This window comes from Coloeus monedula (genome assembly GCF_965178545.1).
Source record: "Coloeus monedula genome assembly, chromosome: Z".
NCBI classification, from domain to species: domain Eukaryota; kingdom Metazoa; phylum Chordata; class Aves; order Passeriformes; family Corvidae; genus Coloeus; species Coloeus monedula.
The window spans coordinates 77,701,678-77,724,661 of record NC_138822.1 but is presented as its reverse complement, the minus strand read 5'-3'; the positions used below and the strand labels follow the sequence as shown (position 1 = coordinate 77,724,661).

Genomic DNA, 22,984 nt, shown 5'->3' with positions numbered 1-22,984 from the left:
ATACCTTGTGTTTGGGCAAGTGCTTTAATCAAACCCATGCTTCAAGGTTTTACCGTAGTTGCCAGTAAGCAACCAAGAAAAATAACTTTCTTCAGCTTTTCACTTTCCTCTTGTCTGTAGACAGGAGACCAGAAAGAATGAACTCAGACTGGTTATTCAATGTTCTGAGTGAAAATTATTTTGTTTTACATACTCAGAATGACTCTTGAATTAAGGAAACTAGGCTCCCACTGCAGCTCATGGATTAGTTTGTCTCCTAGGACCACCTGGGTGTCTCTCACCTCATGTATGTCAGGACTTCACCTCTCAGTGACATCTGAGTGTATCCAGTTTAGCTCCCCAATGCCTGAAATGACTCCTTCAAGCCTCAAAATACATGAAGTCTGAGAGCTTCAGCTTCTGTTCAATAGGAATGTCTGGCCCATATGCTTCTGCTCTTACAGATTACCATTCACAAATTGGTGGTGGATACCTCCAGCGCCTTCTGCTGTGGGCACTAATATAAGTCACAGCCCCTCTGAGATGTGGCACTAAACACAGTTCAGCACAGAATCCACAGCATGCTGTGGAGGGAAGCAAAGCGGCTTCCCCAGAGCTGGGAAACAAATCCAGTTCCCCCCCCAACCCATCCTTTTCCTGCAGTTGGGATGCTCTTCCACCCGTTAACAAATGTGGGCATCTTCAAGCATCAACATTGCCCAGGCCAAGTTGGGTTTCTTGCTCTTTTTGAGATGAATTCTGCTTTCAAACACCCTTGTCAGGGATCACCATGAAGCTCTGCTACATAGCCATGCCAGAGATGCTCATGGTAATTGTCTCTCAGCTACATGAAGTCACAATATTTTAAAACACTTATTGTTGCTGTGAGCAGACAAGCCTTCAAATGATGCAGAGAGCAGCTCTAGATCGGGAGAGGCATTTTCCAGAGGAAAGCCACCCATTCAGAGCAGACTTCCTTGCTTCTGCTGGTTTAAATCACCTCATTCAATATTCTGTGTTGTCTTATGTAGCATGTAGTTATGTAAATTTATAAATCATACACTAATTAGCACACAATTTCATAAATTTAGTAACAGTGAAAAAGGAGGTTTCTAACTAACCAGGCTGTGCTCTCTCCCCCACAGATGGTACAAATTCAAACACAGCCTGGAGGTCGTATTTGAGAAAATCTCTGCTCCAGCTTTTAGAGTTTAACCCCAGGCTCACGTGCACTTTCAAGGACTGTCTTTTGGATATCTCAGGCTCAATCTCTCTGAAGTGCAGCTAAGACCCTTTCTCTCCTTCCTTAACACCAAACCTCCATAGCTCATTGGATCACTGCAAATTTTATTTGTTTATTCTGATTCTTGCTATATCCAGTCTCACATTCTTCAGCCACCTAAGTCACCATCCCTTGCTAGCAATTAAATTCAATCCATGCCCTGGGTTATACCCGGGTTCTGCACAATTGGCTCTCCATGTGCTCTGGCCTCTCTGTCCAGCTGCTCTAAAGGGGAGAGGCTAAAGGTAGGTCAAGGTAATTTCCATCTTTCCCCCATTTGCCAAGCATCCCTTGGACAGTAGTTCCCCAAATGCAGGAACATGATTTGGAAAACGGTGTGGAGTCATAAGGCTCTTATGGGAACCAGTGTTTGAAGACATTTCTCACTTTAAGATACAAGCACACAATTCTCCTTTGCCAGCTTACTATAGTTTAACTCATCCCTGCCCTCTGGCTCACTCCCACTTCATCTCGACCTTTGGTGATCCTTTGGTACAGTTCTCTGCCTTGCATCTTTGTCCTTTCTTGCCTTCATCTCCATCCTTTCTTCCTCACACTTTAATTCACTTTTTCGTCCCAAAGCATGGTGCTGGCTCTCCAATTCTCTTCTCCTTTGTATTTTGAGACCTCTCCCCTACCTCAGGCTCCAAAGGAGGCCTTGCTCCTTCTCACAGCAAGACCCATGTCCTGGAGAGGAAGAGAAGGCTCAAGACAAGTTTTTCACGTATCTTAGCAAACTGGAGACTCACAACATATATGATGTGATGATGTGGGAAGTGGAACACATTGTCAATGGCAGTATTGACATCTGAGCTGGACAAAAATCAGAAGATAAGCCAAATAAAAGTCTGGAAGAATAAATTAAACCCCCAGATAATTTATTAGTTTAAGAACTCACATACACATATAAATACGTGCTCAAGATGGGACTCAACAGCAAGACTGGAGAGGCTAAAAATGAAAAGGGTGTGATTATTACAGGTCTGTGATGTGCAAGGTGCACAAAAGCAGAAACTACAAAAACAGGCAGCAAGTGTGTGTGCACGAACCACGTGGGAAGGACACAAACTGAAGGCGTGGGTAGAAGGCTCAGCAGCAGTCATGTTACTACACAAAGCCTCATGTAAAACACAGTCTGATGTGTAGCTGAAGGATATTCACTGGGAATATTCCCTCTGGACAAACCGTCCAAGGCTGGACCAACTCCCCAGCAGCAGCTCCCAATATAGAAGCTCAAACTTAAAAGGACACTGTCACGTCATTGCTTTTGCTAGTTTAAGTTTTGCATTTCCTCTACTGTTTTAGCAGATGGAAAACAATTCCCCTCCCAGTACCAACTACTGATTTTGTCCTTTCCTATTTGACAATCATTGATTTTTTTTCTAAGGCTATAAATGTTTTAATAACTTCAACTTTGTAGTGCCTCATGGCAAAATATCTTTGCTTGCACTGACTGCTAAACACTATTCCTAATGTACTGCTGATAACTAGAGCAAGAGCCAGCATTATAAAAAATGATTTTCCACAGGGTCTACGGAATTAATAGCTTTTGTTTCTTTTGTCCACATCTCTTCATACAGCATACAGCTCTTCACCCATCAGGCGTTTCAACCATCTTTACGCTAGAAAACTTTGCTTCACAAAGGTGTGTCCCCCATGTAGGTCAGACTGACAGACAGCACCTTGAGCATAGAGCCCACAACCCTGACAATGTCCTTTTAAAAAGAGCTACAACCAAAACATACAATTCAAACCGAAAGTCACCTTCAGAATTAGAATTTTTTATGGACTAAGTCATCATAAGGAATCCTAAAGCAGTTAAATATTGGCACCCACAAAGGAATCAAAGAACAGAATGCTCCCACGGAGTGTTCTCAACTGGGTACACAAAGGCACCTTTCAAGAAATATACATGTATTTTTTGCTGTTTTGAAAGGTCAGTTAGCATTTATTAGAAAAGGCAATTAAAGTTTCAGTCAAACTGGAAAAGAGACAAGAAGCAATTGGACTGATATCAGAGAACTATTTCTCTATAAATGCCAACACTTAAAACACCAACAAAGCTAAAAAAAAAAAGCCATAAAACAACCCGAAACCCTACGATCTATGTGACAGTTATCCCCAAGTTTCCTGCTGGTCTTTGTACATTTTTCTCTTCTTTCTCTTCCTTTTTCCTGCCCTCTTTAAGCAGCAGACTACTCAGCCAACATAATGAGAAAACTTATGTCCCCAACTGCTCTGCTTGGGCCAGGGTACTGAATTCATCTTTGGGGCTCTTAGCAGAAACCTGGGCCTTCACAGGCTCAGGGAGTAGAACAAGAGGGACATTGAACAGCAGATGGACATATTCCAAAAAACTGTAACACTTCACTAAAAGCAGGACAGACCATGCAAGGACTTTCCACAGTAGTAACTTTCTGGTCCAGCAATGCTGCTTCCCTCCTTTAAACTCCTCCAAGCAGCTTTTAAAAATCAGCTGGGATGCACAGAAAGGATATCACCTAATTTGTGATTAAGACTGGGCCTGAATGAAGCAGCCCAGAGTAACCTGAGGTTCTTCTTCCCCTTCACTCTCCTTTTGTTTCACTGACAGAGGAGCACGGTGCTGCCAGGGGCTGTGGTGCTCTCATCTGAGATCCACCTTGCAGAGCATCACACACTGCACAGGAGCAGTGCGGGGAGGCAGGCAGCAGCCATACCCCCAGCATTGGTACAGCAACTCAACCCAGCTATTAAGATAAGCATGGTTGCCTAAAGAGACTGTCTGAAAAGCAGTACTGGCCCATGAAGTGGTGTTTGGGAGCAAATGGCCTAGAACTTGCCCGTACTGGATCAATTCTACCTTTCCCTCGCTGCAATTTTACTGTGCAAAATGAGTATTTTAGTCTCATATTTCTAGGAACACATGCCGGTGGCTACTGTTACAATAAAATATGAACACTGCATTGTGGAGAAAATGACCATTAATCCTGTAATGTGCAGTCATTTTTACCAATTCGGCACATTTCTTTAAATAACCAAGTACATGCAGTAGATGGAAATGCATTTAAATAAACTGAAATAGATACAACATGAATAATTAAAGCTGGCAGGAAAGTGTGCATTGCGAGCTGCTAGTGGAAATAATTACTGATTTGTCTTATTTACAATGGAACCTGGATGCAGGATCAAAATAGTGCAAGTTAGTGAATATGTCTTAAGACTGCTCTTATACTAGCACTAGTGTGTATTTCATCTTGAAAAGTACATCAAATAGGTTTTGGATCTCTACAATGTCTGACTCTGTTCTATTTCAGGGCTACGTTACCCAGCACATAAACTCTGTCAAAGAGCACTGATTTAAAGAGGAATATAATTCAAACCTGTGCCTAGTACATCAACCTGCAACATCAACTATTAACATTATCAGACACTGTAGAGTTGAGTTTACGATATATCCCCTAAAAACTCAGCGTGTTAAATATCAGAATGTTGAAGGAAAAAGTAGATCATAAAATCAGTGAAAAAGTACTAAAGTGCTTGTACCTTTATAATATGCCAGGTTTTAAACAGACTTGTTTAATTAGAAAATAATCTACTTTGAACCTGCTGGTTCTTGAATGTTAGGCAGTTCTTGCAAACTGCTTTAGAGCCAAAAAAATCGATAATGAAATATACTTCCGTTATAAGGCTGGCAAAACTGTGACTTCAATCTATTAGAAAATGTTGTAGATTAAAAAAAATGCTATTTTAAATTGATTACTTGGCACATGAAAGGTTTAGGAAAAAAAGTTAACAATTCCTGATTGGCCTACCCCAACAATATACTTGCATCATGATTACTAAATCCAAAGTGAAACTGGATGCTAATTAGCTGTGTTTTAGAAGAGGGAAAACAAGCAGTGATCACTCAAAGAATTTAAGAGTAGCTGTAGACCAAGGAGTTGTGTCAAATGAAGAAGATCTCCTCGAGGAGCCGGCTCTCTTCCAGCTCATCTGCTCTGCTCCTGGGGCTGCAGGGGGTCTGGCACCAAGATGACGACAGCCTGTGGCTCGCACAGCAGGGCGTGTGCGCGTTGTTCCTGTCAAAAGGTTCTCGGCAGAGGTGTCCCGGGGCTGATATTGGGTTCATAACTTCCACCAGGTCAAGGAGAGAGGCTTCGTACCTACAGAAACACAGTGAGAAAACGCAGCTCCATTAAGATCACAGCACTATGAAGGAATTGAATCCAGTTTTCCTGCCTCCATAAACCAGACTAGACCTAGATTTGTCTGACGGGGCCACCGGCACAGAACGAATTTTGCTGTATGGACTCCACGACTGCTGTATGTCAGTAATGACAACACAGAGGTACTGAAAAAGAGGCAAGCAAAGCATGGGTGTTCAGGCTATTTTAGGCTGTTTCATCAGCTTTTCCATTTCAGGTGTGTAATGTCTTAGGTGCACTCTGGAGACTGAACACAGACCTCAAAGAGATGACAGCAAAATGCACCAAACAGGTACAAGGCAGACCCACGCTAGCAATGGTAAAGTGACTTATGCTGCACGTTTGGTTTTTTTTGAATAGACCTCTACACTTGATTTAGTTTCTTGGGGATTTGAAAACAGCAGGAGACATTATTATTGCCACAAACTACATGTGCTTCCTGTAAATCTCCGTGTACTATATGGAGTCTGTCTGGTGGAAGCACTGAAGGAATAGAATCTAAGCAAGGTAATACAAAATCAACACTTGAGGCACCAAGAGAAAAGGTAAAGGTGCTAAGCATCATTCAGACTGTCCTTTAAGTGGAAGTGCAGATGTGGGGGAAGGTTGCAAGCCAATATTATCTGGTAATGTGCACTGAATAATGGCAGGTACTTCAGACAGGGACTCTCTATTAATATTCACAGGAGACAAGACCTGATCTAAATACCAGCACAGGATTGATCAGTACAATATATTTCCTCCTGTCCAATTTTAAATGTCTTAAACAATACCATTTCCACTGCTTCCCCACGGAGACTGTTCTCCAGTGATCTCTCTGTGATATATGTAAGAGATATTGCTCCAGAGTTTTACCCAAAAGTCCCCTTTGTTCCATGCTGTTGTTAGCACCAACCTACCTGATGTTCCCAATCCTGAAGTAATTCACACATTCAAAGATTTTCATGCACAAAACATTATTCACTTTATTCACCCAAATGAAACTATCAGCACAGGTGATTGGATCCATAGGGTACCTCTCTTGTAAGCAAAAAGAGTTCATCCATAGCATGAGGAAACATCTCAAGCTGTTCTCTGCTTTGAGAAAAGCCTCTGATTCTTCTTTCATGACTGTAGGAACCTAGAAAGACTAAGCAACTAAGACAGCTGGGGGAGGTTTCTCAACTCAGATGGGATGAAAAATTCTTAAGAATAAATGTCTACAACAGTTTATGCATGTGAGAGATTAGTAGTGGCCAATTTACGCCTAAAGGCAGACCCCCACCTGTGCTGTCCAACAGCCTTGTGCAGCAGCAGCAGGTAAAAGGTTTTCCTTCTGTGAACTAGCCATACCATAGAAAACACCCTTCTTTATCTCCACAAGTAAGTGCTACGTCCCATCCGTCACCAGAACATTGTCACAGAATCATTTAGACTGGAAAAGACCTCCAAGGCCATCAAGTCCAACCTTTGACTGGTCATTGCCCTGCCAACCAGACCAGAGCACCGAGTGCCACATTCAGTCATTTCTTGGAAACCACCAGGGATGGTGACTCCACCACCTTCGTGGGAAGCCCATTCCAGTGCTTGACATGACAAGTTACTTTGTCCATGACAAAGTAACTCATTGTTGTGTCTGAGACACAGAACTACTCCCTCAGCTCAAAGGAGTTAGCAGTGGTACTGATGGGTTAATATTGATGGTAATGGTGACTACTGAAGTTATGCTATAAAAACTTTTATTTCCGTCAATCTTTATTGTTTCTTCCAATCTGATGGTCAGCACTGTTTCTAATATAGTCTGGCTTGACCTTATTGCCTCATAGGGCTCTCTCCTCTGTTTGACTACAGACTGTTTTATTTTCCTACAAATGTGCAAGCTTGAATCTCACTCACAATCAGAAAGCCAATTTGCAAATTTCTTTTCCACATTTTAAGCTTGTCTACATGTCTTTCTATTATCTGTCTAAGTAGCAAAAAATGAGTGACTCAAAATGAAAAAATACAACTTTTGGTTCAATTGGATCTTGTTCGTGGCTAACCTTAAGCAAATGTAATGTCCTTCAGTTACCCCAACCAAAAAGTTCAGAAGGACATGGAGTTTTGCGTAGCCAAACCAGATCATTTTAGAGAAATATGTTGTTTGTACTAGCATTCAGAAAGTACCCTTTAAAAACTGAAACTCCTTAAAAATATCTAAAGATAACATAAAATGGAATAAGCTGCACTGATAGCAAGAACTAGCACACAGATACATGAGACTTTTCACATGGAGAAAGTTTAGGATTAGACTCTATACAGATACACACACATGGTTTGAACCCCAAAGAAACCCAGTTAACATATACACTGCTTTCATTAGCCACACCTAAAACTTCTTTTTAGATTAATCTAGTCTAGCATACAAATGCTTATCTCCTCTGACGGTAATGCTATCATAAAATTTCAATTTCTCCAGCAGCCATATTCAATCACAGATTAAGCAGGGGAAACCAAACCAGCCACTGCATTTACAGCAAATGTGCAGGCCCTAGATTTAAGCAGTACCTTCGAGTTCATTTCTTCTGCAAGTTTATCTAAGTTTTACAGCATTTCTGCTATCAGGAAGGCTAAATGATTTGGCAGATTACAAGCACAGCAAATAGCAAAGATTATGTAAAAGACCAGGTGTTGTAAATCAGTCTATTTGACACCACAGTCATATATGCAATAAAGTGAATGAACTCTGCTAACAGAGCGCTATCTGATAAAGAGAATGCTCCTTGCAGGTATTTAGTGTTTAATCCCAGGATAATGGTTTGCCCTGGTTTGTCTAAGTAACATCAGACAGCATCTGGCTGGAGGCAACAGAGTAGACCTAGAATGGTTTGAAACTTGCAAAGAATTTTCTCACTATTTATTTGTATCATAATATTTAAAGAGACACAGTCAGAATGGTCAAATCCTGAAATGCAACTTTCTCTAAAACCAGGGTATGTATCCTTCACATGACTTGAATAACAACATAAGTAAAAACAGGCTTCATTATTATTATTACTGATATAACACTTAATAGCTTCAGTGAAGTCAAAGCTACAGGACCAGCCACCCAAGAGTCAGAACATTTCAAACAGGAAAACTGATTTGGCAAACTTGGCTTGTGATAGTGAATGATTTTTACAAGCAAACTAATGGCCAAGGGTCCCCTTGTACTGCTCCTGCTTACCAACCAGAAAAAAATCCCAAACATTCTGCAGAAGTTTGCTTACACACATTTTCTTGGATAGGTTTTGTCCTCCAAACAGAAGGAAGATGGCATGGGCAACTGTCCCTTTAAGTATGGTGATAATTCAGGCTGTCCTCACTTTTTTGGTACATTTGCCAGTGTGCTAGATGGTCAATGAGCAAGGGGAGAGTAACCCAGGTTCTTGTTAATGCATTCCTTGGAGTGGATTAGAATGAAATGGGTTAAAATATACTCACGCTCAGTGGGAATTCCCAGGTACCTCCCCTGAGTGGGGGGGAGCTTTCATTCCTCTGGTGCAAGGCCCCAGAAATTAGTCTGGGGACACTTTGGGGGTTGATAGTTTATGATCCCTTCTCAGCCGCCTCTCAGTCGAGCTGATAATGCCCCATCTTATCTTCCCTTAGGGGAAGGGAGCAGTTTAACAACTGAGGGAGTTATATAAGGAAGAGCAATTAGAATAGCAAGAAGCACCATCTTGCCTTGCAGGAGCCAGGCTGTGATAGTTCACCTCGTCTGTCTCATGCAGACTAGCATATACACACCCAAAAACTCACCTCCTCCCTCGAGGGATGCAAACCTGGCCTCCTAAGAGCACCCTGGCACCTCCACACACAGGCAAATGTTTTGAATCATTAATCATTAATAGTCCAGTCTCTCACAGCATCTCGGCAACAAACTGGAAAATAATCTCTTTTTTTGACACTTCCCCCATGTACACTTTTTCATTTAACTTCAATGAGCTTGAAAGTCTGCATGTTTCATCATAGGAGAAGAAAATCTGTAAGGTCTACAGGTTTGGATTAGAAGTCTAACTACTTAGACAGATAAAGTTTGTGAAAGTAATCTTATAAAGTCTCCAAAAAATTCATCAGGAGAGGCAACACTAAGAATTAGTGTACAAAGCAGAAGGAAGGCAGGGCTGTGGGCAAGAGGATAGAGATGAGAGCAGGGAGACCAGGCCAAGGTAAGCTTTGAAACTCTTCTTTCAATGAAGAAGTTTCACTTCTGCTTTTATTGTAGAATATAAAACTCCAAATACAGCTCAAGAGAGCAGCACAGAAATGCCCAATCTGAGAGGCTGGTGCCACTGGGATCAAGCTGGTACAGCCGGGTCAGAGAAGAACTGGTCAGGCATTGCACAGTGCTGTGACAGCATTCCCTTCACATCCTCTGTACTACTAAAACAGGCTGCTAGAAATTTGTCTCCTCAGCCACTAAAAAACCCTTTTGGAAATTGTATTAGAAACTCTCAGCATTGGCTCTTAATTAAAGAAGTATGTAGTAGAGTTTATAAACTCTTAATGTAAAAAGAGTTTTGTAGTCTATCACTAAGATAACAGGAAGCATCATAAACCATCCTTAAGCATTCACATTTTAAAAACAAAAACAAAAATATACACAAGATGGCACAGACCCAAGTCCCTCTTTCCACAGTGTTTCTTTTTCACTGCTCATGCAGCAGGAATACAGCTCTCTGAACATCTACAGGTGCATCTTACTTTGTCCCATGTTTCCAAATGGAAAGGGAAGGAAGGCTTTCACTTTTTTTTGATGAACATACAAATATGGCTGATACTCTGGGAACCATAAGACCGCTTATGCCCATAACGGTTAGTGAGAAATGACCTGAAACCACTTGGTATTCCTTCTGATAAAACCTACAGGGCAATCAGAGCTCAGACAGCCCCACAATGTACAGTACCAAAGAAATGGTCAGATTATGCAAGAGTGATGCACAGAACTCATAACTGTGCAGGATATTAGAAAGAACAGTGCTCTTGAAGGTAACCACAAAGCTTACTTGCCTCAATTGGCTGAACAGTGATGTTTATTTATTTAGACATTTGGGATATGCCAATGATTTTTAATGTTTGTCTATTTCCCACTGCTGGTAAAATATATTTCTTACACGCTGTCCAATTTTTAAATTACACTATTGTATTTTCATATCATGCAATCCCATTTAGCTAATAATATCATTTGTTCCTTCCTGAAAAAAAACAGCACAACTTCAACAAGTTTGATATTTGGAGGAGCGGGAATCTCCTTATGAGGCAAAATAACTAAACTTATTACAGTCATAAATACTCTGGCAGTAAAATATGTATGTATTTCTTTAAACAAGCATTGTCGGATATTATTTGATCACTATATTTAGAGACATCTTTTCATTTACACGCACTGAAAATTTATTCTTCAACCATAAACATGTATAAAACACATGGAATGTCTCTTTGCAAGGTGATGGCATTTCAACAAAGCATACTGGCAATACAGTTTTGTAGCTGTATAGGCTTACTTTATTTAACTGTATATACCAGAGGAAATAAAAAGGTTTATTTTTATACTACTGCTTGTATTTTCAACATAAAGTTCAAAGTGATTTACTAATGTTACATGAATTGCCTTTGAATTACGGTACAGTATTGTGCCTAAGTACAAAGCCTAACACTATTTTGTATTCATAAAACACCACCTGCCCCTGAGCACTTTACAAATGCTAAATACAACTAAAAACACATTCAAGGGGTAGGGAACAGACCCATTTTACAGAAAATTAAACAGTTTATTGTTATGATAGAGCAAATATCAAATCGCTGTTTGACTGGAACAAACAGGGCAAATAAAAGCAGAGAAAAAACAGATGCACATAAGAAGTGGCCTGGGCAGTCAAAGTACCTGAAATCTAAAGACACCATACTAGTGATACATCCTGGGGTTATCTGGAAGAAACAGCTAATCACCCACACCCAAGCTAACCCAAGCTCTACTGGTGAACAGAAGAACTCAACCCAAATTAAAGGATTCTAAATACTTTCTACCATCTTTATTCTGGCATACAAAATTAGAGCATAATGTAATTTTGATAAGATATTATCTCCATAGCTTGTCCTTTCAACATCCATGTATCAACCCACTGTCCATAGATTTGCCTAACTGTTTTTTCAACCTGCAGCTTCCACAATGTCCTGTGACAGCAAGCTCAGGAAGTTCACTGCTATTGACAGACATACTTTTGTTTTTTGTTTTAACATCTTGCTAGTGTTGCCAAAAGTTTTTTTTTAAGGATTGACTCCAGTAAGTCTCTTTCACGTGGTGGAATCCGGTAAAAAACAGTTGCACATTCAACTTATATTCACCTTCACAGTTTTGCACCCTTGATCATTTTCTCAGCCTTTTCCTATCCGATGTCACAGCTTCTTGGTGTCTCCTTAAATGGCAACTACTTTATCTTGCTGATCAAATGAATTGTTTTGTGTACCATTCATAGCATCCACTACACCTTTCTTGAGAGGCAAAGACCAACTGGAATTAAAACATGGGTGCAACAAGACCTATGTATCCACAAGCTGTTGACAAATTTTGGAAAGCTTTGAACTCCACAAACCCTCACCACCTGCTCTGAGTTCAATATCATGTAGGCATGGTGTTGATGACTCTTCCTCAGATAAATTACAGTTTCACTCTCTCAGTTTTGATGCCTTTTTGAAGTTGTTTGCTACTGACACATCATTGGACTACCTGAAAGAATTAGTATCACACACAAATTTATTAGGTCACCCAGGAGATTTTGCTGTTCACTTCTCATTCCAGGTCACTGATGAAGAACCAGCCCAGTGGATTTCTGGGGGATCCCTCTGCTAACTCTAAAAAATGAACATTAAGTCACTTTGCTTGCTATCATTTAACCACCAGTAAATCCCTAGAAGGAACTGTCCTCCAATCCTACAGAAACTTGATTTCTTTAACAACTTTTTGTGTGGAATCTTGGCAAAAGCCTTTTGAAAATCCATAGGCCTGAGCTGATACCTCAGATTCTTTCTTCCCCACTCCCTGCTCTGTGAGAATAATCCAAGTTTTAACCAGCAGGATATTTGGACCAGGAAACCTGAGATGAATATGTCAATGAACATTAGAGGCTGGTTGGGTAGGAAATGAAAGCTGAGAAAGAGAAGCTGACTTTGCAGTCATTCCACCCCCTCCCCCCCCCGCCCCCCCCAAAGGCAACACATCAAAATAAGGGGGCTTAAGGGAGCTTCTCTTAAGGTGAACCTCACCTTCAGTGACCAAAACACACCCTGGGGGAATATTCCCACTTACTGAATGTCAAGACACCAAAACAGAAGAAAAACCAACACAGTGAAGGGCAATCCATGAGGCTGAAACACCAAGAGAAGGAAAAAGATTAAATTGAGAATGAGAGAAAGGGACTGTGACAGCCTGAGATTCCCATTTTACTTTCAAGCAGGCTGGAACTCAGAGCAGATACTTCACTGTGGGATACAGGAGGAGGCAAATTTAACAGTGCTATATATGTATTTAAACCAACTCCAGGTGGAGACATGCTCTTCACCTGCAACAGGTCTGTATGTTCCAAAAGCATTTCAGAGTTTTTTAATTCTTAGAGAAAAAGATCAGACTGCAGAATGTTTCAAAGCAATTAAAAAAAGATCTGACCCTTTTATTTAAAATATATCACACAATGTAAAACAGAATATATTTATACAGTGTCCTCAGCAAGAGCCTCCTGGAGTGCTGTAAAACCCACACCCACGTAATAGAGAGCTTACACTATCAGAGACTTTTAGAGAGCTCTCTGAGGCAGTATTCAGAGAATCATAACCTAGAGAAGGAAAAGACTTATTAGATCATCCAGCCCTCTCCCTGCTGACAGAACTGCTCCCTACAGTGTGCTTCCTCACATTTGTTGCTAACAATCAGCCTCTCGCTACTCTCCATGGGAAGCCATTCCACAGCCAAATATATCTCATGCTATCATTACCATTATTACTTATTTATGGGCCACAGTATAACCTAAAGGGCCTTGATCAGGATCAGGGGGACCAACTCTAGTACCACTTGTAAGAGCACTCCTCTCTCCAAAAGAGCACACAGTCAAAAGAGGGAAGTCAAAGCCCAGTGGGAAACATATAACATACCATTAAGGAGAACAGAATAGCATGGGAAGTGCCACTAATGTTCCATGAATTTTTGCTTCAGAGTTTGGTGGGAGGGAAAGGTATGTGTCACACATAAGAACATGCTTCTGACAGTCACCTAGAGATAAACAAAGAAGATTTTCTTCCTCCAAACTTCACCCTACTAGTTGCAGCTAAAGATCTGGCATGTTACTGAGAAATTCGTCTTCTTTTTTTGGTGCAAATACACTTTAAGTATTTAAACAATGTTACACTTTTCTGTTCTGCTTTTTCTGTTCTGCTCCAGTCTCAGTCAACATTTATCTGAGCCACACGTATTTTAATCTTCTCTCATAAATCAATACCTCCAGCACTGCAACAGATTTTGCCACTCTCCTTCCATCTTTGACAATTTTTTTCCAGTAAGCAATCACCCAGAAATAAGCACCATATCCTCTGGAGGGGCTACACAGAAGCAGAGAGGAGATCAACTCCCTCCAGCACTCACGCAATGCTTGTCTGTGCACAGTCAGCCTTTCTGCTGCTGGTTCCTTTCTCCACAGATCCTCCTTTACCTGTAGGTCTTGCAGAGCAGTGAATTCAATGCCTCATTTTCTGGGGTTACTAACAATTATCACCAAACCTTGCGGAAAGCAGCATCAGAGATTACAGCCATTGCATAGGAGAATTTGGAGGGAAGCAGAGGAACTGAGTATCACACCTTTGCTAACTGAAATGTGCTGTGCTTGGCAGCGTTTTGGGATGAGCCTCCCTCCCCAGCATGGTAAACAGTAGTAAAGAGCTAAAGAGGACTTGGACTTGAAAGAGGCTGAGGACTCTGGTTTGTCCCGGGCCTTTTGCCTACCAAGAAGTGCTAGTGCTCTAAAGGACACCAGATCCAGCAACAGCATCTCAAAAAACTTGTGCCCAAAGGCTGGGCTGATAAAGAGATTTCCCCCCCCCCCCCCAGTTTTCACCCTGGCTTCACCTGTGATAGCATCCAAGCATCTGTCATTACTGAAACAGGAGTTACTGCTGCTCTCATTCCTCCTTGGTACACAAGCAGGACATTTTCACTTACCTGCTCATCAGAGACCAACACCTGCTTTCCTCACCCTTCCACCCACACTCCCATCTCAGTGCTCCCAATCTTCAGTTATCCTACCTCTTTGCTCCTGGTAACTCAGCCTTTGTTATTTCCCCACTGGACTCAGACCCTGCTGCCGTGTTACCAACACGTCAAACAATTGAAAGTGCTGCTTCATTGTTTTTGTCTCTGTGTGTTTTTCATAGCTAAATAATAACTAACTGAAGACCAAGAATAAGAAATACCACAGATCATTTCCTTTAAGGTATGGCTGCAGGCTGCAGCTGAATTGGCATAACTGAGGTTGTAATAATTCTGGAAGGGGGAGGGTGAACAATGACATGAATGCTGGGAAGTAAAGAAACCTTTTAAATCAGATCTGCCAGTGATAGAAGAATAATTCAGAATGAAGTTTTTGTACAAAAGAGAGAAATTACAGAACCAGGGAACTACCACAGAGTTTAACAACCACCTTCTGCAATCACTCTGTTTGTATTGTCCTTCTCTCCCCTCCCACACACCCGTTTCTGTGTCATCAAGTCTGAAAGCTCTTCAGATCAGAAAATGAACCTTGGTGTATGTACAGCACCTGGGGCCCTGATTCTGCTGTGATATTACATAATAACTTTGCACTTCAGAGCACGCTTAGCTTTTATTCCCTTTAAGCACTCTGTCATCACAGCATATCTTCAGCAAGATCTTCACCCTTTATTGTTCTGGGCCAAAACTAAGCTGTCATCATCTTTTCTGCCATACTTCATCCCGCTACATCTCCTGCCTTAACAGCCTTTCTTTTCAATTTTTTACTCTTACAAGTTTGTCCCCAAGCATCCTTCCCCTCAAAGCAAACTCTAATTCAACGAATCATCTTCAAAATTGTGCCTTTTCTTTTATAATGTACTAAAGTCTCTGACAAAGGTCTGCATATGTAAGTCACGGTAAAATCCTGCACCTCCTCTCTGCCAGTCTCGGTGTTTCTCATTAAGTTTTGATTTCTTTTCCCCTTTTCATTGCTTCTTCCTAACATGCTTTAAGCAAAGCTGGGACTACCTCTCCCTAGAACTTTTGTGGGTATTAAATAACTATGGAACAATTTTAAGGGGCATGGCTTAGGGGAAAAAGAACCCCACCACATACAGCTTGCAAAGTCTATCACCATTTACATGGATTAGCAACCTGTCTTTTTCGCAAGCTCAGTCCAAATTCCCAGCCTGCCAGATAATAAATCAACTTTTTGCTTCAGTTGTACAGTCATTGGGAGATGTGCATAGTTTTAGGTCAAGCATTTATAACCATTTTATGATTCCAAAGTTTCTTACCTTGTCATTTAGTTACTGAACTGTGAGCTTTCATTGACTTTCTAACCATTGTGGCAAGAACTGCAAGTAGCTGTGCAAGATTTAAAACCTCACTGAGCAGAGGAGCAAAATCAGACTGCAGTAATTTTAAGTATATATTGGGGTGGAATCATGACCCTATGGAAGCCAATGGAAGTTCTGCCACCATTTCACTGGGGTTAGCTTTCTTCCCTGCCATTTCTTGTGCTGGGGTGAATAAGTATTGCAAGCTCTCTATTTTACAACCTGGAAATAAGATGGCTCAGAATGCTTGGAAATAGTTTATTTTACCATTCTATTTTGTTTGGGTTTTTTTTTTCTCCCTATCCTGGTAAAATATTTTACATACAGTCAATTGCTGTACCTAAACAGCAATTCTTCTTGTGGTTCTGCATGATCCTTCCTCTCCTGCTTGTCAGCTTAATTTCTTCTGCTGTGGCATGGAGTGTGTAATAGCAAATCTAGCACTCAAATTCTTCTGTTTCTTAATTATCTCTGCCCTGTCAGCTATATCAGTGAAAACAAGCTGGCATTAGACAATTCAGATACAAGTAAACATCGAGTTGTGATAATACAGAGTCCTGCATTACTGTCATTATGGAAAAAGCTGTTTCAAGGAGGCTTAAAAAATTAAATAAGCCCAGCACTTCTAAATGGCCAAAAACCTAAGGATATCTAAATTATTCTTCAATATCTTAATCATCCTGGAGAATCATGATCTTATATAATGGTCATTTTAAATGAAAGGTTCGCTGCTCTGCACAGTTACCACTTCCTTTCTAATTGTGAATTAAAGTATAATTTAGGGTGGCTGTATGCCAACTGGACTAGAAAAATTTAGACAGTAACTGTGGTTGAAAGGGGGGGGAAGCAGTTAGATTTCTTTAAGTAATAGAAAATCACTCACCAAGTTGTACTTTAAAACAAAACACTAGAGCTTTAACTTGACAAACTGACTTGAATTAAACCACAGAAAAAAGTGCTTGCACTGTAAATCTTACAGGGCAAAAGTGATGGTAGGTTATCATTCTGTTTATTAGCATGCACTTTGGAGAGTTCAGGGCAAGTATGGATACGCATTCATGCCATTTTATGCCGCACATTACTGAAAACACATTCCTCATAAATAATTCATAAATGCATTGTCTGAAATTTCAGATTCCAAAACTACAACACCGTTTTCAACTTTATCATTTCTTGGTTTTCAAAACAGAAACAGACAATTGGATGGATGGGCTTCACAAACCTGATAAGAACTCATCAGTCAGAATTACACTCCAGAGGTAAATACAAACATCTCCCAGCCTCTGATCCCTGGAAGCAAGGCCATGATGATAGACCCTGTCCTTGAGTTAGCAGTCCCTTGTTAGGGAAGAGGGAGAAAAAGAGAAAGGGCAGAAGTAACCACATGGTGAGGTGTGGTAGAGAGCTAGTAAGTTGAAACTGGGTAGAAATCCAGAGGAATTTATATTTAAGGTATATTAACAGTCAAAATATAAAGACTGAATATGGCTTGTCTTGCAAAAAGCCCATTTTTCAGACCAGACTCCGCTACAAACTTGAGTCCTGTTTGCTGTTCTCAGCTTTTAATTGGTATTGCTTTGTTTATGACATAGTAACTGGCATCATCTTATGCTAGCATGGGAGAGGTGAATAGGTTCTTGCAGTTCATTTGAAGTCTTATTCTGGCAGGGCACAGAGTGACCACAACACACACAGAAGAAACTGAAGTATGCTTCATAGGCTAGAGTGCTTATATACCTGTGATCTTGCTGACATTATATATGTAGCTTATACTCAGTTGCTTTTTTATCTTCATACCATGTTCAGAAGCCTGACACCAGATATCAACTGCTTTTCAGCTAGATTTGCATTCATTTGCTCTGTTCTGCTCACCTCCCAGTGACAGGCGCACACAATTTTGGGTATCTTATCTAGAGAAACCTTTGGTGCCCAGCTCCTAACAGAACAACAGCCCATGATCTCCCTATGCACCAGCTCTTTGTATGAACTCATTCCCTCCAATTTGCCTAGGAACAAACACTGCAACTGAGCTCAAATACTTGGCATCCCAACGCACTGACTGCTTGGGTGCAGACCATATGTGAAAAAACAACGCTCTCATAAAAATTGTATTCCAGTACCCAACTGCTGTAAAACTTCCCACTCGGTGCTCCAGTGTGGAAAGACCGGACTATCTGTCACTCTGTTCATTTCCAGGTGTGCTGAACTCTCTGGGGTAATATTTAAATCAGCTGAGATTTCATACATCAAAGATGAGGATACATAATTCAAGAGGAGCCACTGAGATAAAACAGTAGCTGTAAAAAATACGGCGTGTTGGTGGTGCCTGGTTTAGCATGTCAAAGAGGGGGCACTGCTAGCGAGGAGCCGCATGCCACCGGCACCGGAGCAGGTCGTGTGGCAGAGCAGGCACGGCCACTGTAAGCTTCACAGGAACACAGCCACCGAGCAGGTCTGACACTGTGCAAGTACCGGGTTGTAAGGCACCCTACAGGAAAAAACAGCTGTGAGGCACAGAGCACGAGGCACTCAGGCCTCGTGTCCCTTGGCTATAGTCATCACACGCTAACAACCTCTTTCAAAAACTTTACACAGGTGGTAGGTGTCCCACCGAGATAAATTACCTACTTTCAGCTGCTGAACAGATGGGCAGGGAAGTGAAATTTTACTTTGTTCATTCCCAGCAGTAACTAGCAAAGATGATCTCGGCTGCTGCAGGATTACTTTTCGATAACCACACACCTGTGAACAGTCCATGATTCCATTAGAAACTACATAAGGTCATTAATACACTACAAAATAAGGCAGGGCACTTAACAACTCAAGAAAGTGATGCTAAGTCTCTCATTCCCATACTCTTCAGAATATACTCTAGGCTGAGAGAAGCCAGAAAGTGTATAGAGAGGGACCTCAACAGGCAGGAGAAATGGGTTCACAAGCATCTCACAACATGCAACAGCAGGAAATGCCTGGTCCTGTAGTTGGGGAGGAATAACTCCAGGCACCAGCACATGGAAGGTTTGACGGGCTGGAAGGCAGCTTTGCAGAGAGGGACCAGGATACTTGCTGTCCTGGTACACAAAATCCCTGAACAGAAGCCAGCAAAGGCCAGAACTGCTGGAAGGTTGAGGGAGTTGACCCTCCTTCTCAACTCAGCACTGGCGGGACACAGCTGGACTGCTGTATCCTGTACATGTCTCCAGTATAAGAGACATGGACCCAATGAAGATAATTAAGGCTTCGATGTATCTGACACAAAAGTAAAATGTGAGAAAGCTGGGACTGTTCAACCTGGAGCAAATGCAGCTCAAAGGTGATCTCACCAATGGGTATAAATACTTGATATTGGGAGGAAAGAAGATGGAGCCAGGCTCTTCTCTGGAGTGACCAGTGAAAGGACAAGAGGTAACGGGCACAAATTGAAATACAAGAAATTCCATTCAAATGGAAGTTAAAAGGTTTTCTTGCTATGTAGGTGGTTGAACATTGGCACAGACTGCCCAGAGAGGTTGTTCATCAACACAGACCAAAAAGGCAAAGACTGACTACCAAGGGCTGGACACTGACCTACCCCCCATGCAGTGCAGGCATGATACAGACAGGGAAGCTTAAAACACCAATGCCTGCAAACCAGGAATCTCCAGAAACCAATCCAAACATTAACCAAGGAGTTCTGCCCAGAAAAGTTTGCAACTCATGAAAAACAGGATTATGGGAAACCTGAAGATATATTTAAACAAGGGTTTTCCCTCCCTTTGCCACATGCTCCACCAAATCACTTGCAACTATTCACATGGAAGTTGATCATAGAGTAGCCCAAACGCCATACCCATTTTTTTTCTTTTTTAATAAGATGGTAATAGGCACACTGCAAAAAACTTAACAAAAAATAGTTTGCGTATCTGCCCTTTAAGCTTGCAAATATTTTCCTGGCAGAAGTCCTGAGCTAACTTTACAGCAAGATCTCTCAAAGGAAACAGAACTTTAAAAAAAAAAAAAAAACCAAACTCAAAAAAAATACACTACAAAATGAATGTGACCCAGGGACTTACCCTTCTATGCAACAACACGATCAGAGTGCACAGAGACAGTGAAGTCCGCAGGGCGTGAAATTAAAATTTTCACACAGATACAATGAAGTAATGATACAATGTTACAACCTTGGCACAAAAATCTTCTGGTTTGAGTAAAGTCAATGTCATGTGATGTTACGGTTTGTGCACTGGTAGAAAGGGTCTGCTGCTAAAAAGTTCATAACAAAACAGAAGAAGCAAAAGCAAGAAAATTGTACAGCTAATTACAATAGACCTGTACATTCTAGTGATCCAGACATCCCTTAAGGTGCTCATCACAGTCAAATCTGGCTGTCAGTGCAGGCTGAGTTAAGAAAACACACTTTTCTTTCATGTCTAGAAATCTAGATGCTGAGAGGCCATTAGGAGATAAGAAAAAGACTGGCAAGGAAGGGGGAGGGAGAGAACAACTCTCTTATGAGGTCAGTTTGTTGCCTACAAACGAGGTAGATATACAGGTTCAAAATTCCAAGCATATGGATAAGAACAGGGATGCACAGAGCAATTAACAGAGTCAAGCAGAAGCTGGGATGAGCAGCAGCTGGAGCACTGTTTAAGTCCTTCTAGGAATTGCTTCACCTGTTACAGTAAAAAAAGGCAGTGCTGGAAGAACACTGGCTCCTCAGCAAGGACAAGGTCATCAGAACAAGAAAGGAGCTTGAAAAATTCTGGGCAGAACCAGGCACAGGGGCACAGACACTTTAGAAGACTGTTCCACATCAGACACCTGCAAAGCAAGCAACCTTCGTACTGCGGATCCAGCAACACAGTCCCACAGGAAATCACCAGATAATCTGCAGGAAGCAGGAAACATTTTATTTCTAAGAGTATGGAAAAGTCTCTCATAAATCACAAAGTTGCTTGTGCATTAGGATGTTTCACAGAGACCCAACAGACTGACAGACATGCATGTATTCTATAAAATATATTTACAGGTCTGAACTATGGTGGGGGAAGAATCGGAATTCAGTAATCCTGCTCATCTCAAACCACTATTTTGTGATCACAAACACAGAAGTTAACACATGTAAGAACTATTGGCAATGAATTTCCAGTAACCCTTCTGGAAACGTAACAGAGAAAGTGAGTCTAACAGTGCAAAGGTCATTCCTTACAAGACATGTTTCTCATCTTAGTGATCCAAGACAGTACACACAGAGAAACATACAGCCAAATGTGACTTAATAAAAACTTCAAGTCTTCAGCTTATTAATTTTTTTTAAATTTTTCTCATTTCATTCCAGTGATTTCATTAGGTTAGACTTCTTCATCTTTATTATAAAATAATCAGAACTGAAATGTTTCAATAAACCCAATTTCTGTTTTAAGTAGTAAAAGATGATTCAACACAGATGAAGCAAAAACGAAAGTTAAAAGTACAATGGCATTAGAGGCTTTGAGAATATACTTTAAAAGCTGTTAAATACATAAATTATATATTAGTAATCCAAAATGTCTTTGATTGTTTTTTGCAGGAAAAAGAAGAACTGTATTAACAATTTTTTTCTTTAGAATAATAGAATAGTTTGGGTCAGAAGGGACTTTTAAGGGTCATCTAGTCTAATCCCCTGTAATAAGCAGGGACATCTTAAACTAGGTAATTTTCACTATGTTCTCCACCTGTATGGAACAAAACAAAATATTTCAAAACTTACAGGTGGGAAGAAACAAACATGAAAAACAACACATAAATCACCACCATTAAAAGAGAGACAGCTAACTTAGTACAAGGTAGAAACAAATACAGATTATTTTCAGTAAAAGGTTTAGTTCTCCATCATATTTCCAAATGATTTCCCTCCCAACACACACAGACTAAAAGAAATTTTTTTTTTCCCCTCAGAGGGAAAGTACCATCCCAAAACAGATAAAAATTAACGTACATGGCCCCAAACTACTGGGGAGATAGAAACATGTTGCATTGAGAAATTTAAATGTTAAATATAATCAGGATCTACAATTAAATAAATGGTGAAAAAAAACACCAAGATACTGTTTTCCTAAACGATTATCTAAACGTTGAAGAGACAGCTTCAGTGCTCTAGTCACAGCCCATCACAAAGCCAAACTTAACAATGATCAACAGCACATGGTTTTGAAAAGGAAATGTGGCCTAGGAAGAAAAAAGTCACACCTGCAGTAAAAACTGGTGCACTCAGCTTGAACAAAGATCTGTAACCAGAGACTACAATATCACCTTTGTTTCCTTCAACTCTGTACCTGAAAGCTAAAGGCATCATCTTACATGATTCAGAGTTCCCCAAAGTTAAGCTTACAAAATAAAAACATATTCAGTTCAGCAGTTCCAAGTTCAATATTCTTTACACTGAAACATCACCATTACTTTCCCTGAACAAATGTGGATGATACCTTGGCGCTTTCATTACCCTATCCAGGAAAAATCAGGGCCCAAACTTTCTGTTATTATGTCCTGTTGAACTCATGACAGATATGCAACATTGTATGATTGAGACATAAGCCCATGGGTTTTTCCCAATCAGAAACATCTTCACAAGGATGATAAGAGACAATATTTATTTGAAAACAGATAGCTATTTAAAAATCATTATTATAATCCATATATTAAGGATGACTTTAAGAAGCTGTATAAATTAGAGAAAATGACAATAACAATTTTGAAATACGTGGAGTTAAGAAACACAATAATGATAAAAGGTTAGGACATGAGCTCACTGCTGGTATCTGTCTTCATTTACATCCTCTGAATGTGCCATCTCACAACTCCGCCTGATGCCCGCCAGTTTTTCCAGTAGACAAGACAATAAAGAATTGTTCCCTATTCATTTTCTGCAGGTCTTTTGATTTTATTAAATTCTAACAGTATCCTAAACTTAGCCACCTCTTTTCCAAGCTGAAGAGTCCTAGTTGTG

General features: G+C 40.7%; 1 protein-coding gene across 1 annotated transcript in view; it reads right to left on the bottom strand.

Annotated features, from left to right (window-relative positions):
* Window positions 1–5,056: 5,056 nt before the first annotated feature.
* The window catches only part of KIAA1328, a gene marked incomplete at its 5' end in the record, with an annotated part of 169,047 nt that continues 151,119 nt past the window's right edge, over window positions 5,057–22,984 (bottom strand). The window contains 1 exon segment of the mRNA XM_082302257.1: window positions 5,057–5,406. Coding sequence (XP_082158383.1) covers window positions 5,190–5,406 — 217 coding nt within the window. The 3' untranslated portion in view covers window positions 5,057–5,189.